This window comes from Notolabrus celidotus, chromosome 10, assembly GCF_009762535.1.
Source record: "Notolabrus celidotus isolate fNotCel1 chromosome 10, fNotCel1.pri, whole genome shotgun sequence".
Taxonomy (NCBI): domain Eukaryota; kingdom Metazoa; phylum Chordata; class Actinopteri; order Labriformes; family Labridae; genus Notolabrus; species Notolabrus celidotus.
The window spans coordinates 9,637,884-9,656,775 of NC_048281.1; the positions used below are offsets into that span (position 1 = coordinate 9,637,884).

General features: G+C 41.8%; 1 protein-coding gene across 1 annotated transcript in view; it reads right to left on the bottom strand.

The window, feature by feature from the left end:
* Nucleotides 1-9,819: 9,819 nt before the first annotated feature.
* The window catches only part of gli2a (GLI family zinc finger 2a), a 65,115-nt gene continuing 56,042 nt past the window's right edge, over nucleotides 9,820-18,892 (bottom strand). Inside the window, 5 exon segments of the mRNA XM_034693153.1 lie at nucleotides 9,820-13,883; nucleotides 13,989-14,355; nucleotides 15,259-15,540; nucleotides 16,230-16,394; nucleotides 18,179-18,328. Coding sequence (XP_034549044.1) covers nucleotides 11,575-13,883; nucleotides 13,989-14,355; nucleotides 15,259-15,540; nucleotides 16,230-16,394; nucleotides 18,179-18,328 — 3,273 coding nt within the window. The 3' untranslated portion in view covers nucleotides 9,820-11,574.

Genomic DNA, 18,892 nt, shown 5'->3' on the forward strand with positions numbered 1-18,892 from the left:
CTTTGCTCACTGGTGGGAGCACAATGTGACAATTGTGATTGTATTTTAATTCTGATGGCAAGTGAAAAAAGATAGCTTCCTCTGAGAACGGGTGAGATTTATGGGCCCTGTCCTGGCTGCTGGCCCCACATCCTCTCTGATCTGCTTTTACTCCGACGACCCCTCGACCCTCGGGGGTCATTAGGGAGCCTCTGAATGGTCTGGTTGGCTGCCAGCCCATCTCACACTGCTTGTTTTCCAATCAAATCACTATATTTAACGGGGACACGAGCCCAGGGCCAAGTCCAAACAGACATCTGTTTGAAATTGTTCCTCGCAATTATTTCACACAGAAGTTCTCCCTCCGCACTGCTCGCCCCACTTTGGTCTTTGTTTGTTGTTGTTTGTTTTCAGCAAAAAAAAAAAAAAATCCCCCTCTGGATTACTAATGGACAGAAATGAGCGGGGGAAACGGGGGTTTGGGAAGTGGGGTGGTGGTGGTGAGGGTTTGGCTCCTGGAGTCGCTGTCACAGAGATATGCAGCCAGGGGAGAAAAAACTAGCAAAGGCTTTTTGATTCAACACAAAGCAGGTTTTTAACTCTGAACGCAGGGAACAGCTTTCACACTCAGAGGCCTGTACTGCTGCCAGCTCACATGACGTCTCCATCAACACTGTCAGTCAGAGGCTGTTATATCCAGTAGGGAGGATGGATTTATTAACAAGGCTAAACTAAAGGCAAAAAATGAAATTATATTGTTCTAGTTTTTGGTATAGAACTGTATGGAAGAGGATTAGGGACAATGAAAAAATAAATATTTTTGTATTATTATTCTGAGAAAAGTCAGAATTCTGACTTTAGTCTCAGAATTCAGACTTTAATCTCACTTTAATCTCAGAATTCGGACTTTAATCCACTGAAAAGAAAATGAAAGTCCAATACATATTTTTTTTATTATATTATGAGAAAAAAGTCAGAATTCTGACTTTAATCTCAGAATGAAATACTTAAATAATAATAAAATAATAATAAACAAAAAATATATATATATATATTGGACCTCAATTTTTTTTCAGTGGCCCTAATCCTCTTCTGTAGAACAGCATTTAGAATGATATTCAATTTTTGCCACTGCAGAGAGTAAATAGCAAACTTAGGACAGGAATTTTCAAGTTGTTTCACTTTCAGTTTTTTCTAATGCTTGAATAAAACCAATAGTTTCCTGCTTATATCACCTTCATCATATGGTCTGCCCTTTTCTTGTCTCGCTTCCAGATTAAATCAAACAATTTCAATATAAATGTAAGTCACTAATAACTTTGAATTAATAACTTCAAAGGTGCCACACAGCTAGTAACAGAATAAGTCAAGACCCCTTAACGACAGGGATCCATTCTCAAAAGCGACACCAGAGAAAACCTGATTACACACATCAAGTCAAATCAAATCAAACCACAGACAGGTGTCCAGCACATCTCCCCTCTGCCTGTTGACACTGGTAAAAACTCTAGTGTGGTCTCAGGCTGACAGTTAGAAGACACAGATGTGAGAGCAGCATGAGGAGCTACTGGACCCAAAGCATCTCTGAGAGGGAAAAATGGAGAAACATCCTTTCCTGCAGTCCAGGCAATGGCAGCAGAGCAGGTGAGAGCATCTCTAAGCTGCTGATCTCTACAAAGTCACAGAAAGAGGAAGAGGTAGTGATGATTGCAACAAGATATGTCGTATAAAATAAATCAGATTTGTGTTGTTTGTGTTTAAAGTGAGTCTAATCCAAAACTCTGAGAAGGAGCACTGAATGAGGACAGAAATGTCAACACAAATATTTTTTAAGGCTAATGCTTTAACCTGAACATGAAATGAAATGTGAAACATTTCACTTGAATTGTGTAGTCTTTTAATTCTTATTATTACTCTAACTCTTATTCTTGTCCTTCTTCTTCTTCTTCTCCTTCTTCTTCTTCTTCTCTTCTTCTTCTTCTTTTCTTCTTCTTCTTCTTCTTCTTCTTCTTCTTCTTCTTCTTTGATTAGGGTTATGATGAGGCTTAAGGTTAGATTTAGGGTTAGGGTTAGGTTTAGGACTAGGGTTAGGGTTATGATTAGGGTTAGGGTTAGGATTAGGTTTAGGGTTAGGCTTATGATTAAGGTTAGGGTTAGGGTATTGATTAGGGTTAGGTTTATAATTAGGGTTAGGTTTATGATTAGGGTTAGGTTTATGATTAGGACTAGGTTCATGAATAGGGTTAGGGTTATGATTAGGGTTAGGGTTACGATTAGGGTTAGGGTTATGATTAGGGTTAGGGTTACGATTAGGGTTAGGGTTATGATCAGGGTTTGGGTTATGATCAGGGTAAGGGTTTGGGTTATGAATTGGGCTTGGGGTTATGATTAGGTTTAGGGTTTGGGTTATGATTAGGGTTAGGGTTATGATAAGGGTTAGGTTTAGGTTTAGGATTAGGGTTAGGGTTACGATTAGGGTTTGGGTTATGATTAAGGTTAGGGTTAGGTTTATGACTAGGGTTAGGCTTATGATTAGGCTTCGGGTTACGATTAGGGTAAGGGTTATGATCAGGGTTAGGTTTACGATTAGGGTTTGGGTTATGATTAGGGTTAGGTTCATGATTAGGGTTATGATTAGGCTTAGGGTTAGGGTTACGATTAGGGTTAGGGCTATGATCAGGGTTAGGTTTATGATTATTATTATGATTTTTCTGGCAGCTTTTCTGGAAAGGAAGGAGAAGTAGAGGGTCAGGAAGAGACTACCTCAAACCTCCTTTATCCTAGACATACAATGACTGTGGGAAAATGAAAGTCTACATATTTTTGTATCTTTCTTGTTCTCTTGTGTATTTTTACATCTGCACAGGTTGGTGGGGGTCTCGGAATAGCTGTGCGGCGGTGGGGCATGTCAGCTCTTAAGCGTTCAGCTGGAGTGTCCTGTCTTCAGTCAGAGTGATTGATGCTCTTAGTCACCCCCACCCATGTAGCTGCAGATTAGATGTGTGATAATGCTTTGTCACCTAAAATGGGACATTTTGACACTTTGGAGTGCTAAAAGCAAGGACTTCAGTGCTGTACCTGAGTCACACTAAAAGCCTAGTAGTGACTTCACTTTGAGTCATTTGGGAGCAGCGAAGACAAAATAAATATGTGGTACTTTACAATAAAGGTTTAGTAGCTAAATTTGGTATTCTTTAATTACGGCCTTGTCAGTTTATTGTTATTGTTTTTGTACAGTTTGAATACTTCATTATAAAGCATTTCTTTGCTGTTTATTGCAGCAAAGAAATGCTTTGCTGCACACACTGCACATACTGTATTACTTATTTTGTATAACCTGTATTGGTGTGTGTTTTCTCAGCTTTACTGTTAGATTTTTAGATACAGAACAATCTATAGGAAGACTTCTGGTATATTATATATTTATTATAAAATCAATAAATACAACATGTTGAAGTTGCATAAAGCAACCTTTTGTGCAATATGACAAAGAAAATATGACTCGGAAAATCATGTTTGATTACAGCGGGGAAAATAACAGGATTTGTAAATACTTGAATGCACCTGGTATTATACCATAGTGTTAGAAGTTGAAATATTTGTTCGGTAGAGATAGAAAGGGTAAATAAATGCTTTTTATTCGTGTTTGTCTGTGTGGAGTAACCAGGGGTTTGAATGGACACATAAAGATAAGGAAGAGTGGAAGAGGGAAGCAGTAATTCCTCAAAATAGACAACATCCACATGTTAGCATTATGTCCAGGATATATGCAACACTTGTTCCTTCCTTCTAACAGCACCACAGTGGTTTACCATCCTCCACAGACCTGCTGTGTGTGCTGAAAGGAGGAACTTTATGTGGCAAGTGGACCATTGTGCATTGTATGGAAGGAAACAATCTGTGTTCTGTCCTGGCTGAGTTTTTTTGCTGCATCAGGCCCTCTTTCCTGCCTCTAGCCCCCGGGAACAGAAGGGTGAATATATGATACTTGAGAGATGGATACGTGAGATGGTCAAGCTTCATGATGAACTGGAATCACCAGCTGGAACTTTTAAGGTGACTGACCCAAGAGTTTTTGTGTTGCGGTTGGTTTCTTCTGAAATGCTTTGTTGAACCAACACGTTCCTCCTTCACTGATTTATGAATGTAAGCAGATAATATCAGTGCTTTTCAGGGATTCCAGGTCTATCATAAGTGATCTAGGACAACATACAAACGCAAATATCTGTCAGTGCATTTAAGGGTGAATTTATCTGTAGAGGACCCTTTTTGAAGCCCTGTCATCCACCGTCTCTCAGCTGTGCTCAGCTTTTCAAACTGAAGTGGTAGCTGGCATTTCAACTTCAAAATTACAGCATTGTGGAGCTGAAAATACCAGTCTAACCAAGACAGTTTTGTGTAGCAACATCAGGTACCTCTCAGGTCTGCAACTCCTTAACAAGGTCAAAGGTTCAGGCTTAAAGGGGGATTCCCATGTTTGTACATGCACTTTGTTTTTTAACAGAAGTTTAAAAAACTAACAGATTCAAAAAGTTTTGAAATGGCTCTACTTGCTAGAACCAGCAGCTGCAAGACAGGCGAGCATGGCCTCAATATAATCGGATCAAAGTACAGAACGTCCACAAAACGTGCTTGAATGTCTCAATTTCAATGTTTTCATTTATTCATTACATTCTCAGACTTGAATTTTACTGCCTCAGTCATTTATCTTGTTTAGTTTCTGGTGCTAGAAATAAGAACTGTTCTCATCTGTTTAAAGGAAAAGCACCTCACCTTAATGAAGACAGATGCCATATTTACATAGTGACCATCTTGCTGTGACTTCACATTCAGAGTTGGAAGCTAAAGTGTTGTTATGGTATCATGTTGCTATATTTGGGATTCCCAATCATACAAATGTGGAGAATCTGACACATCATCATATCAGTCACAGGTCACAGGTCAGTGGCAAAACAAGCAAACCTTTTTGTACCTTTTAGTCTGTAAGCCCCAAAAATATGTTAAAATATATGGTCCAGAGAAAAACACCTGCATTCCCCTTTATGGTGTGAAGCTTCTTTTTTAGTTTTTATGCTTGGCTTCACAAAAGAGGCTGCAGTGGGTTTAATGGTGTTGGGGAGGTGCCTGGGTCAATGTGGCCCAAAGAAAACGTGAGTTTGCCAAACCAAAGGAACATTAGGAAAAGCGGACCTGCCCAAACTCCCTGTGGTCTCTAACCAGTACATTTTTCTCCGCCACAATAACAGATCTATCTTTAACTTTTTAATGCAGTCAGGAATATACTCATCTTTTTTATGGCATGGGTTGCAGCAGACAGATTGAAAGTAAAACCACAATAATTCTTGAATGATCAGAATGACTTGTGGGAACTGTTGCATCATTCATTTCAAAGGGAAAGTGCAGTGGGTGAGGGAGATGAGTGGGCGTGCATTCTTTGTGCCAGTTTCAACAGGAAGAGGAAAAAAAAGCATAAAGGAGGAGACCAAGAGCTAAGACGAGGTCATCCACTCTCTTCACTCACTCTTCCTCACATAAGCCTTTAATCAGAAGATCCCTGACTTCAATCAAACGATGGCATTCCTAAACGGCCCACTCATGACGAAGCTCTGACCTCCAATCTGGCTGGCAACCTAGAGGAGGTCATGATCTGGGTAAGGGGCTGACCCTGGACTCTCACTACCCAGAGGACGGCGACAATGCCGGCCTTCATCCCAGACATCCCCTAGGCTCCAGGCGAGTTGATCATAACTCTTGCACTTCCAGGAGTTTAGCGGGGCACGTTCTGCCCTCGGGCTTGGCAGCGGCCGGACAGGCAGAAGCTCTATGGGAGCAGTAGGTAACCCTGATTCTAACACGGGTCACGTCCCTCTGAACCCCGCACAAGAGCTCAACGCAGGAAGCCCTTTGATGAGAAAACTGAACCAAAGCCTGGGGAGAAAGGCAAAACAGCCCCGGCCAGTGAATCGCTTTATTATGATGACCTGACCCCAAAGGCCAAAGAGCAGCATGTGACACACTCCGATACCTCTCAAAAATAACTCAGACAGTGTAGCCCAAATGTAGTCCAATTTATATTAACAAAAATATTAAATCAATTTTTATCATCATACTGATATAGTGTATATAATCAAAACTAGGGATTAATGCGACACGTATATGTCACATGCTGTGCCTCGCAGAGTTAATGTGTAAATACAAGGTGCAGCAATGGCGGAACTTCATTACAAGGTAAAATTGCAACAAGTAAGTGACTGTGTGTGTCACCAAATACTAATCCATCTAGAATCTGAACATGCATCAGTCTGAGCTTAATGTGATGATGGTGCTTTTAAAACATCAGGAGATCTGTTAGAGCAGCAGGTTCCCCATGTACAGAGGTTACAGATTTAGCTTCAGGCCTAAATTAAAGGTATGTATGCCGATGAATTAAAAAAGAAGATAAAGAAATTATACCTACATTGATAGGAAGCTGAAGAAAGACAGGAAATGCAGGGAGTGGAGAGCGGTGAGAAGACATACAGCAAATGTTTGAGGATGGCAGTCAAACCAGCGACCTCTGCGATGAGGACTGTAGCCTCTGTATATGGGGCATTCTGGGCCACTAGGCCGACGGCGCCCCCCACAATGTTTTTTTTAATATATATAACAAGTGAAAAATAAGTACACATTGTCTGGATCGGATGACCCAAGACTTTTACCTGCATTTTAAAGCTCAAGGTGCTAAACTGTGTATAAGAATCTGTTTTCAAACACTTGCTCTGTTGTTTGTCAGCTGAGGATCTCATCCTTGGCCACTCTGATGTCTGTTGTTTTGTCTGGTTGTGGCCACATCGCTGAGTGGGAATGTCATCAAACAACAGCTGACCTCCTTCAGATACCTTGCATTGACAGACAGTGATTCTTTAAAGCCCGTCAGTGAGATGTGGGCCAACATGGGGACAGCTGAGCTGACAGGAAGAGGGTTCCATGGAACAGATTGGTCGGACAGTGTTATTTCTGAGAGTTCGGGTTCAGTTTAAATGCACATTTAAATGCATGTTTTCTAGATAAATCTTCTAAATCTGCATATTTTTGAAGCTATACTCATCAGTGTGCTACTGTTGCTACATGAAACCAACCACAGGACTACAGAACTTCTCATTCAACTCTTGTTTTGAATTCATGGCCTGCAGTTAGCTAAGAAATCTCAACTTCCCGTAAACCAGTTGCTCGGAGCAAATAGTCGAAAGACAATCATAGATACAATCAAAACATAGATGTGCATTTAAGAACAAGATATGTCCTCATGATTTAACAGAGACACAACATGCAGCAAAGAGGTATATAATTAGGACTGGCATTCATCTGCAATCATGAAACTGTTTGCTAACATGTTATGAAGATATATCCACTTTTTAAAAGGTACAGTGCGTAGGAATCAGAACATTAGGGGTGTTGTTTCCCGCTCTACTCATGGTGGTCAACGACAAGAAGCTTCTGGTGCGTGATAAGTTTAAGATAAGTGATACGTTTTTTTCCAAGGAAGGCACCTTGACGACTGCTTACAAGTGAATTTTCTGCTAATAACTTAAAAGCCACATGCGGCCATTAGTTGACCGGTTTAAATTTCAAAATGTTTTATGTAACTGAAAAGAAGGTTTTCAGTAACATTTACAATCTTTCATTATTTGACTTCAGAATAAAAATGTTTGTGAGTATTGTAGAGAAAACATTCCTTTACCTTTCTTTACGCATGTATGTCAGCATCCTGTTTACAGTACAAACTGCGTTCCTCAGAGTGCACCGTCTCCCCTAATCTGTGTGCTTTGTCTAATCATCCACTTCTGCCTGGCTGACCTCTTGTGCTCCTCTCTGGTGAGACTCTTACCCTGGGGCTATTTTTCTCCCATCCTCTCTCTAAGAGAATAAGAAATTCCAGTGGCAAAAGCAATCAGCAGGCTTTACTTCTCTGCTCAGATCCCTGCTGAATTTGCTGTCAAATTAAAAGTGATTCTCTTCTTTTCTTTTAACTCTCTTGCATGTTTTACTCCTTCCCTCATCTCTCTCCCTTGTCTTACCTCTTACACTGCTTTGTCATTTCAACTCTGCACCAGCTCTCTCTTTCTCCCCTGATTGTTTCTCTTTTGTTCCACCTTTCTCTCCCCTGTCTCTTCTTTCTGTTTAAGTGGCTCGAAGACCTATTTATTCAGGGCTGGACTGCCACTGTCAATTTGGACAACATGCCATCTATCTTTAGAACTGCTCTGCATGCATTTTGTGTGTATGAAGGATTCTTTTTTTACCTGCAAAACAATTTTTTTTCTCCTTTTTTGCACTAAAGTATGCAGAGTGAGGACCCGGTGGATTAAAATCACAACTACTGAAGATACACATTATCTTTACAGATAAAGCATCAGGATGTATGCAGCTTCTAGCAAAACTTCAGCTTCTTCTCTGTACTTAAAGCACAAGACAGCAGGTTTTATGAAAACAATCTGAAACACTCTGAAACACTGACTCTAAGATGAGGACTAAAAGAAGCAGTCAAATTTTACACTTCATCAACTATGCTTTATACAGGCGGTCTGCATGTGACGCTACTGTGGGTGGCAGTCACTGTGACAGTATAAAGACATGCTTTGTGGCTTCATCCAAACAATTTTCAACAGTTTTTCTTCTACAAGCCATCGCCATCAATTCATCCATCATTATCAGAGCCTCATCTGAGATCATATCGTGGGTAACTTGCTGACTGAGGACCACAGAATAAAACCTTGTTGTGCAAGATTCTTAAAGAAATGTGGCTCTGAGGACATTTTTATAGAGGTGATAATAGTTAAGACTGAAGCTGTGAAGTCACACAAACTGTGTGAAGCACATTACAGAGCCTATCCATTCTGATAGTGGTTTATGTAATCTATCTAAACCCCCTGCAGTCTCCTTTCTTTCATGATTTCCTGTTTCATCAGGTCGAATTCACACTTCCTATTCAGCAGTTCACCTGCACAGTAAATGATGATGGCTTTATGAGCAGGACTGGGTGAAATTGTCGTATTAGAAATAAACGGAAAGCACCAACAGTATGTATCACCGCGTCAAAATTTGGCTTTGTTATCAAGTATATAGAAATGTCCGTATGTCAGTGTCCACAGGCTGCTGTGTTTTAGCTAAGCTGTAGGGAACTCTGTAGCATCAAACTGCCTTTCAGTCAAACAGTCTGTGTTACCTGCTGTGTTTTTTGTCACCTGTACTAAAGGCAGCCATGTTGCAGGATGCTTTGCCGCTCAGTTTGATTGCGTGGGCTTGTTCTGCAGGAAAACTGACATCAGTGCATCCTCCATACTTTTTCAAGAATCTGAAGTCACACAATCACACACAAGACAAAACTAATCCAGGCAGCAGTCGACACGCATCTCTGGTTTTCTGGAAGGAAAAGCTACTACTTTTGTTATTGGGGTCAAGTAGCTTTTAAAGAACATTATGACCATGTGTTAAGTTTAAAAAATAACAATGTGAGCCTTGGATTGACAAAAACAAGCACAGAGACAGGCTGCAGTTACAATTGTTTGAAACTTGCAGAAGTGACTTGAACTTTTAAAAACGCTGAGAATGAAAAATAACCTTCATCATAATCCTATTGTGTAGGCAATCTCTCAATAAGTGTGCACCTTCATATGACTGCAGGAATTATAGTACTTTGAGCTGTAGGCTACTCAACAGCAGTCTGAGAACATGCCAAATACTATTTCACTTGTAGAACCCTGGCTCTGCTTTCATGTGACCTCCAGGGACAACAGAACCATGATATATAAAAGAGACACAGCCAGGGATTTAAACAGAAAAAATAGGAGATAGTTTATTTGAAATGTACAAAAGATATACACCACTCACACAAACCCCCACACACACTCAGCATAGTAAAGTGAATGGAAGCATACACACAAACATTTAAAGGCTACTTAGAAATTCAGCAAACATAATAAAACTGAGGAATTGGCAGGGCTAGTTTGCCAATCCAGTCAGAAACAGGAGTTTTCATAATCAAAGTCTGTGTCTTTTCCTGGACTCTCTGCAGTTCATCCAGAGCTCAGGGAGGCAGGGGGTGCGGCGGAGGGGGGGTTGGTATGAATGTGTTAATTAGGGCTGGATCTCTACTGAGAACACACAGAGGTACTTGTATATTCTTTTAGAGAATGCTCCTCATCAGACACAGGGGCTCATGTGCCCTGATAAACTAACACAGAGGCATACCCTTGTCCGTTTCGATCATTTACCCTTGTGAGATTGGGCCGTGGAGAGTTATTTCTCTGATGCATGGGGAAAAGAAGGAGATCTGAATTTGCTGAACCATCCCAGGAGCTCAATTGGTGATCACAAAGCACTTAATATCTGCGGAACATAACGTTGTACACCCAGGTGTGTAAACTAGGGCTGTCAAATGTTTTACCTGCATCAAGCCAAACATTGCTGGTTTAACTGTTTAGATTAATTAACTTTTCAGAAATCCTGAAAAAAAAAAAAAAATCACTTTAAAATGTTCAATGTCTCAAAATGTTCACAGAATAACTACTTTTATTTAAAATATGTGCAAATAAACTTAGCAATTTGGTAAAAGATACTTAAGAGACTAAGATCATGTGCAAGATGTATTCATTTCTACATGCATGTTTTTTTTTTGTTTTTAAGGTACGATTATTTATGTATTTACTGCTTTAAACAGTAAAGTGGTTGCATGCATCTTTTGAAAGTCGAGGACAAGCTGAAGAATAGTTTGTGATAGTTTTGCCTTCAAGGATTCAATATACGTCACTATGTTGGATTTTTAGCTTCAACAACTGAGAAAGTCATTATCATAGCATCATTACACTGTGTTTGCCAGTTAAGTAATGTTAATCTCTGCACTTATCTCACCTATTGTTTTGCATGTATTAAAAGTTACAAAATGTTCTAGCTTGCCTTGTGAGAATAGTTTTTGAAATCCACGTTTGCACAGATCATAAGAAGAAAGTAAAAACAAATATATAGTTGTTCTTTTTGAATGAATTCGTAGGTTTCCTGCAGTACTTTTGACAGCCCTGGTTTCAATACCAAAAGTCTACAGCATAACTTAAAGCAAGTACCATACAGTGTTATCTATACACATAAACATCTTCATGAGAAAATATTTTTATTTACATGTCACGTTCATTTCCTGGTAACTCCTCTTTCATGTCATACTCAGACACTCAAATTTGATATCCTCAGCAAGGTACCTCGACGACTGCTTTCAGTGCACAATTCTGTGAGGGGCTTATACACCAGCAAATACTGAATGGCAATTGTTTGTAGATACATTAATATCCCCTGGGATATGTATTTGTAGGTAAAATGTATGGCTTTGTAGCAAAAATGATATAAAATTTTCCTTAACCCTAGCTATACGTACAATTACACTTTTAATGTAACATATAAAAATCTGAAGCTCATATAACAAGAGAGGCAAAGTAACATGGACAAATAAGAAAAAAAGGAAATAGCCATTTTTGCATTAATTAATCAGTGCTTTCTCATGTAGCCCAAATATTCCTGATACAGAAAAGGTTAAGACCGGATGGATGATGAGGTGTTCGATTGCTCTCAGCTTATCATGTTGAGGAACTTATTTTCTTCGGCCAATGCTGTGAGCATAGAGTTCATGTCACCAATGGCCATGTTGCCAATCCCTGCCGGCACAGAAGCGAGGGTGACAGAGTTGCGAGGGGTAGTGAGGCGTGATGAATTCTGGGAGAGGCTCTGCAGAAGGCCAGGACTCAGAGTGCCTGACATAAGGCTGGAGTGGTCCCCATCGTCTAGCATGGTGTCAAAGTCAATCTGGGCATGCTCCGTGCCACCAGATCCACCAGTGGAAGAGTCCACTGTACTGCTCGAGACCTGGTTCACTCCTGGTGAGGCCATGTTGGCTGCAGTGGTGTTGTTACTGGCAGGGGTCTGGTTGGAACAGTGAGACATGGAGGCATCAAAGGCAACAGAAGATGGCTCAAACATATGAATCTGACCCGTGTAGAAAACAGCAGGGTTTGGGTTTTCAGAGTTGCTGGTGTGAGTTGCTGAGCCACTGGGCCTTTTAGGGCTCGCCTCTGAGGTGTCAGTACCACGAGTGGGGCTCAGAATGGATGACTTGGGTATTTGTCCAGGCTGCATCATGCTTGTCCCTGTGAATTGCTGTCTGCCGGTAAACTTGGGCTCTATAGGAGGCCTGGGCAGTAACATTCCTCTGCCTCCATTATGAGCACTGTGCTGCTGTTGTTGGGATAGGACACTGTAATTTTGCTGCTGATCCACTTGATTCATGTGACAATACCCATCAGCCTGTGTCCTTGCTTTGTAACTTTGCAGTTCTGTATCTGCTATACTGTTACGAGTGGGTCGCATGCTAGTACTCCCTGACATAGAATTTGGGGTTGCCTCTTGGCCAAACCCTTGCTGAGGACTCATTTGCTCATTAAAGTTCACATTGTTGCACTGCCTCTGTTGCGGATGCTGCTGGTGAGACATGTTCATCAGCCTCTGGTTTCCATATCCCTGCAAAGACATATTCTGACTCATAGGCACTACCTGCTGGTTGTTGCTTAGACTCTGACCTTGTCCCTGGAAGGAACTAAAATTGTGCCTTTGCTGAACAACAGCTAGGTTCCCCCTGAGAGGATGCTGCTGTTGTTTTGAGAGCTTGGTTGTGGTATCAACAGTCCCCGAGCTCACCTCGTTCCACTGCACTGGCATATTATTCTTTTTCATGTTGTTTGATGGTGCAGGGAAAGGCTGCTGGGAGCCAGTTTGGCCCATGTGGCATGATTGCATGTCCTGACCAGACTGAGTCATGGTGGCATCCACCATGGCCATCCTTCTCTGCCCGTAAAATGATGCTGGTGGGGGCATGCCTGTCTGGTAGCCCTGAGTCTGATTACTGGCACGGTAGTCCACTTGCCCTGCGTTGGGTCCTGAGGGCCCAGAATTCTGGATCCTGAGGTACTGCATCACATCCTCTGGCAGCACCATGTCATCCTCTCCACTCTGCTCCCCTCCAGCCACCATTCCATCTACTGCCATGTTTTCCATGGCTACATTCTCAGAAATGCTTGGTGGTCTGGGGGCAAATGGGTAGCGTTGCAGGCTGCCATCTGAGCGAGTGTATCCCTGTGTAGCCAGGTGGCGTTCAGCTGACAGACCAATCATGGGGTTCACATTGTTCATACTGTTATAGCGCTGTACCCTCGGAAGGGAGAGAGGGTCTTGTGTGGGACAACGCACCGGGTCACTGGCACGACGTGGAAGGCTGTTTGGCACCTCATGGGGCATCATGCTCTGCATGCCATACCCAATATCACTACGCCGCCGAGGCACAGTTCCAGAGAGTGGCTGATGGAATGAGTGTGACAAGCCTTCCTGGGAGTCACTGTAGAGCGCCATACGGGTCCTCAGGCTCATTCGATCCATATTGGGGAGAGGAGTAGGTGGAGCTCCACCAGTGGCAGCAGCATATTTTGCCTTTAGCCGATAATGCTGAGCTGGTGTGAGACTAAGGATACTTGGGAGGCCTCCTCCACCCCCACCACTGACACCCCCACCTCCACACTGGCTTGCTTCGCTGGAGCGGCGAGACAGGTCTGTGGAGATAGGGTCATAGGAGTCTGCTGAACTGATATTATTGTGGCGGTTTGCACCAAACTGGGACGCCTCACTTGAGCGGCGGCTGGAATAGCAGGGTGAAATACCAGATGAGCGCCGACTCAAGGTGTAGGCTGAGCTAAGGGTGCTGGTGGTGCTGTCTCGGCGCTCATTCAGCTGGTTCAGCAATGTTACTTCACATGAAGAGAGGTCGCCTATGCGCTGGCCAAGGTATGAACTGCTTGAATTATTCATTATGTTGGGGTTCTCTAGAAGGGAACCTGGCAACAAGAGGAAACATCATTACAGAATGACAGCAGCCATCTTTCACAACCATCATACAGTAACATCAAAGTAAACAGATGTCTTCAACCATCCATACTTACCGACTGCAGGTATGGGAGGCAGCTTCATACTATTGCGTTGGCCCTGAGGTGGCTGTGGTGCAGAGTTGACCCAGGGGCAAGACTCCCTAACTGTCTTCAGCCTTTCTTTCTTGATGTTCTCCAGCTTGATGGTGACCGCACCGCCATGACCAATGGCTTTCCTCATCTGTAGTCCCACGCCAGCCTGCTGCCCTCCAACAGGAACGGTGGAGTCAACCATGGGGCACTCATCTTGTGCACTGAGGTCCCCGAAGCTGCCCCCGCTGTGCATGGCCATCTCTACCCCACTGTCGTTGTTGTTGGCACTGCTGAGAGGCGACGGCTCACTGCTACAGGACGAGTGGCCGCCAGGACTGGACTGATACGTCTAGTGGGAGAAAGAAGAGAGAATATGACTCATGTGATGTGTCTTGTATTAATCTTTGAAAGCCTTTGATAGTAGTACAGTACTGTTTTTAATCCTCTGCTTGTAAATATTTCATCTGCCGACAACTTTCAATGTGAAAGTTATCAAAAATACATTTAAAAAAAGCTAATTTGGTTGATATATCATAAAGGCGTTGCTAAGCTTAGATAATTCCATTACATATTCTTTAATATTAATAATTACCACAGTTAGAAATTCTAATTGTATCGATGCTTTGTTATAACTGATGCTGGCCTAAAGTTTGATAATATAATTAAATATGAATGAGTTTGATTTATTCAAAACACGAACACAAGTAGATAATAAATGAGAGTGACAACAAAACGGAACGATGACTAATTCAAACTGGCAAAAATGTACTGGAATCTTCCTCACAGCTTGGGGTTGGCACTATTTACAGTCTCAGCCTGTGAATATTAATGCAAGATGACTTTCCACTCCAATCATGCATATGTGTGATCCTATAAAGGAGCATGTTTTCAGAATGTGATCATGGGAAATCATGCAAAAAGAAAATTTTACACCATGCAGTGGAGTATGCAGTTTTGCAACATGAAACACAAAGAAAACTTTGCACATCTTCCATGCTGAGTTGCAACAAGACAGAGTGTTTGAGCGCTCACCAGTGAAGTCTGTCCATTAGGAAGGTTAACTTTAGAGGAGCAAGTTTGAGCATTAACCAGAGAGGTGAATTAGGACGGATGCAGGCAGTACTGGCAGTGAACAATTAGTCTCAGAGTAATGTTAGTAAAGTGTAAAATAGTAAGAAGAGTCGGAGAGTCCTGCAAGATGCAGTCAATCATCAACACATTTCAAAATTAGACATTTATTTTCAGGACTCACCATGGAGTTTTCGGTCTTGATAGATTTCACTTGTAGGCAGTCCTCCACCCCTCTGGACGTACTGTTGGCCTCAATTCTGCCGTCCATGCCTCTTACACCAAGTTTGGAATTTGTATCATTCTCTCCGTTGCCTTTAGGTGGCTGTTGTCTCGGAGGTGCGTCGTTTCGTTGCTTCTTGGTCACATGAGCTTCAGGTCCGTGGACTGTTTTAACATGCTTCCTGAGAGAGCTGGGGTCAGTGTAGCGCTTGGTACAACCCGGGATCTTACACACATATGGTTTCTGTGAAAGGAGATTTACAGTCAGAGTGAAATTATGGTAAACACACAGCCTCAGCTCCTTAGACCTTCTCACAACAGAAGAACAAACAGGTATGCAAGTGTATTACCCATGAAACATTTGAGTTCAATAGTTTTGGGAAGTTTAAGGGGCAGTGGACTTCTCAACCTCCAAGATCTATCAGGGCATCCTTCAGTCAATGGGCAAGTTTGTGCCAAATTTGAGGATGCTTCTATAAGTGCTGTAACAAGATTTGGCGGGAGCAGGAGTGACTCACACTCGATGAAAAACAGAAAAGGTTGTCATTAAAATGTTGACCCTGGTTCTCCTCTTTCTCCTCTGTATTATCATCTTCTAATAAATGTGCTGGCTGCCACTGCACATCAATTTCAACATGACACTGTAAACCATGCTTACTTCAGTAAACACAGTACAGCATGTGACGTCTTTGTTGTTCTCTTGCACATGTGGGTCAGTTTAGGACGCACCAGTTCATACAGAAGCCTGATAAAGGCCACACTTAGAAAGTAATACAAAAAGCTAAACATAAAAATCTGATCTGAGTAATAAATCTGGACGGAGCATGTCGGCTTTTCGTATTTTCAAATGCATACATGGACAACATTTAGACTTCAGAGCATGCTAAGCACACAGCTGATGGGTGCTCATGTGCACGACTTCACATTCTCTACCTCATTGGAGTGCGTGCGGTTCTGGTGCTTGGCCCGGTCCGAGGCATTGGAAAAGGCCTTGTTGCAGCCTTCATGTTCACACACATATGGCTTCTCCCCCGTGTGGGACCGGAGGTGGGTCTTGAGGTTCTCCAGGCGGGAGTAGGCTTTTGCGCAGCCCTCAAACTAGAGAGAGAGAGACAGACAAAGAGTGAGACAGACAGACCTGAGTGCTGTGTTGTTTTGTCTGCAGTTGTATAGAGAAACGAGCCAGTGACACAAATAAAAAAGGCTCTGTGTTTTACATTTTTGAAATGTAATCCACTGTTGGACTCTTGCCCACCTACTGTGGCGTGCCACACAAAAGCAAAGCAGCGCTACACTTTGATAAAAAGGGCGATTATGCGAAATAGCTAAACTAAGTGTGAGGTGCGGTGAAGCTTTGTGTATGGTGCGCTTTGTTGAGACAAAAGGAAGTCTGTGTTTAGCCTTTGTATTCGCTTGTACTGTACAAGCTATAATTTGGTATTCCCTCTGAGCAGTCATTGTGAACAGGGCTGGCTTTGAAATGAAAAGAGAATTGAACTAGACCAGCTCAGAAATTGGATGTATAAGTCACAAAATTCTCCCTTTAAAGACAAACCAGTGCTCTAAGAAGATGCATGTGGGATTTGTGCAGAGAATATAAAGTGTGCCCATGATCAGCACTCAGACCCCCTGCTTGTCTGCAGATTCTAATTACACCCACGCCGTCAATCAGCTTTCTCAACTTCTTTTTCACAAGTCATCTGTTTTAATGCATTCACAAGACCCCGAGAGCAAGCTTTGAAGCCGAGCCCTCAATATGATCTTCACACAGCTAACGAAGGCTTCAATGAAACCCCCCATGATTTATCAACATGTTAAATATCTCTGGCTGTTACCACAAAGAAAATCACAAAACCACTTTCATTTTTTTAAGGCAGAGGAAAGGATGCTTGTGGCTTCTAATGCTTATTCCCACATTCATTGAGTTTTTAGCAAACATATGTGGTTGGCACTGTTTAAGCAGCATATAATTTAATTTTTTTTCAATAATTGTGTTTAGAATAATGTTAAATATAATGATTTTGCTGTTGTGTCTTGCACAGAGGATCACAAAAGCTCATAGTGCAGATCGTTGTTTGCATTGTTCCTGTTCCAAATTAACTTAGATACAAACAGTTATAGCTAGAGGTGGAAAGCTATGTCTTCAGTGTTTTCTGCATCACCACACAGTATGTTTGGGATTTTGAAGTTATGATCCACCATGTGCAATAAAAGGAGCAGCGATTTGTGATGATAAGGCAGAAGCTTTCAACTCATCAACAGAGATTTCTTTCTTTTTTGCACAGTCTGTTTTAAACTGACCTAAAACATATCTTTAACATCTGCAGAATAACTGACATATGTTACATCATATTAAGGTAGTGTGGATTTCATGAATGGAAAGAATTAAAAGTCAGTCCAGGAAATACTGATTTAGGATGTGTATTACTAAAGCTGATGAAAGCATCAAACCATCTCAGTACATCCTTCATGAAAAGAGAATCTGCTCTCAGAAACTGCAACTCCAATGCTGTCAAAGAATATCCGGTATTAAGAATTATTGTGTTTATGTTTCTGCATCTACAATTATTTTGAATCAATTTGTTTCCATATTTGTTTTGCAAAATTGCACAAAAAAAGTCAATTTTGTGGTGCTTTTGTTATTTAGGCCATTTTCTCTTCATGACCTTTACGGTGAGTCTGCACAGCCTCTTGAGTTATGTAGCATTTAAAGAGTGTCCTGTAGGAGGAGGATGAAAGGGCCTGTCTGCTGATATTACACATGAAGTTCAGTTTACCAGTCTGCAGCTAGAATGATGCTGAGTGCAGATGTGGACTTCTAGATGAACACGTTCAGACGGAAATATGGCACCCAGAGTTTAACAGTAAAACTAGACCCTTACCGTGCATTTGTGCGGCTTCTCCCCCGTATGACGCCTCATGTGGACCACCAGCATGTACTGAGCCTTGAAGGGCTTCTGCTCCCTGGAACACTCATCCCAGCGACACACAAATTCCTTCTTCTCACCGTGGATGTGATCATTGTTGATGTGCTGCAGAGGAGACAATTCAAATAACGTCACAGTCACCAGAGTGTATTATGACATACAGTACATCTATGATAGAGAGAATCAGATACATTTAAACTTGACACCTGCCTCCGTAGGAGTAAGAATCTGTGTTAGTGTGTGTGTGTCACTGTGATGGCTGACAGTTTTTAGGCGTCAGTCAACAGGAGACAAAACCTATAAAAGCCCTGTCTGTTATTTCAGGCTCTGTATGTGGGTGTTTGTGACTCTCTGAAGGAAGAGGAACTTCCTCAGATCTCAGTAAAGGTGATCAGGAAGAGGATTACATCACTGACTTGGATTTATCTCCCATCCTCTTCACTGTTGAGAGAGCAGGAGTCAAAAACAAAGTTTCCTCCGTGTCGCTCAAACCTTTTTAAACATTGAGAGTCAGACATATTAAATTTAGCTCAAACTCAGTGTCAAGTGTTGTGTTTGTACGCTGAAGAGCTAAAAATCTCACAGTTTTATGTGTTTGTTCTTGGACTGTAGGTGTAGTTTTCATGTGTCATTGGTAATTGTCTAAAAATTGAGCGCTTTCAGTGGAAA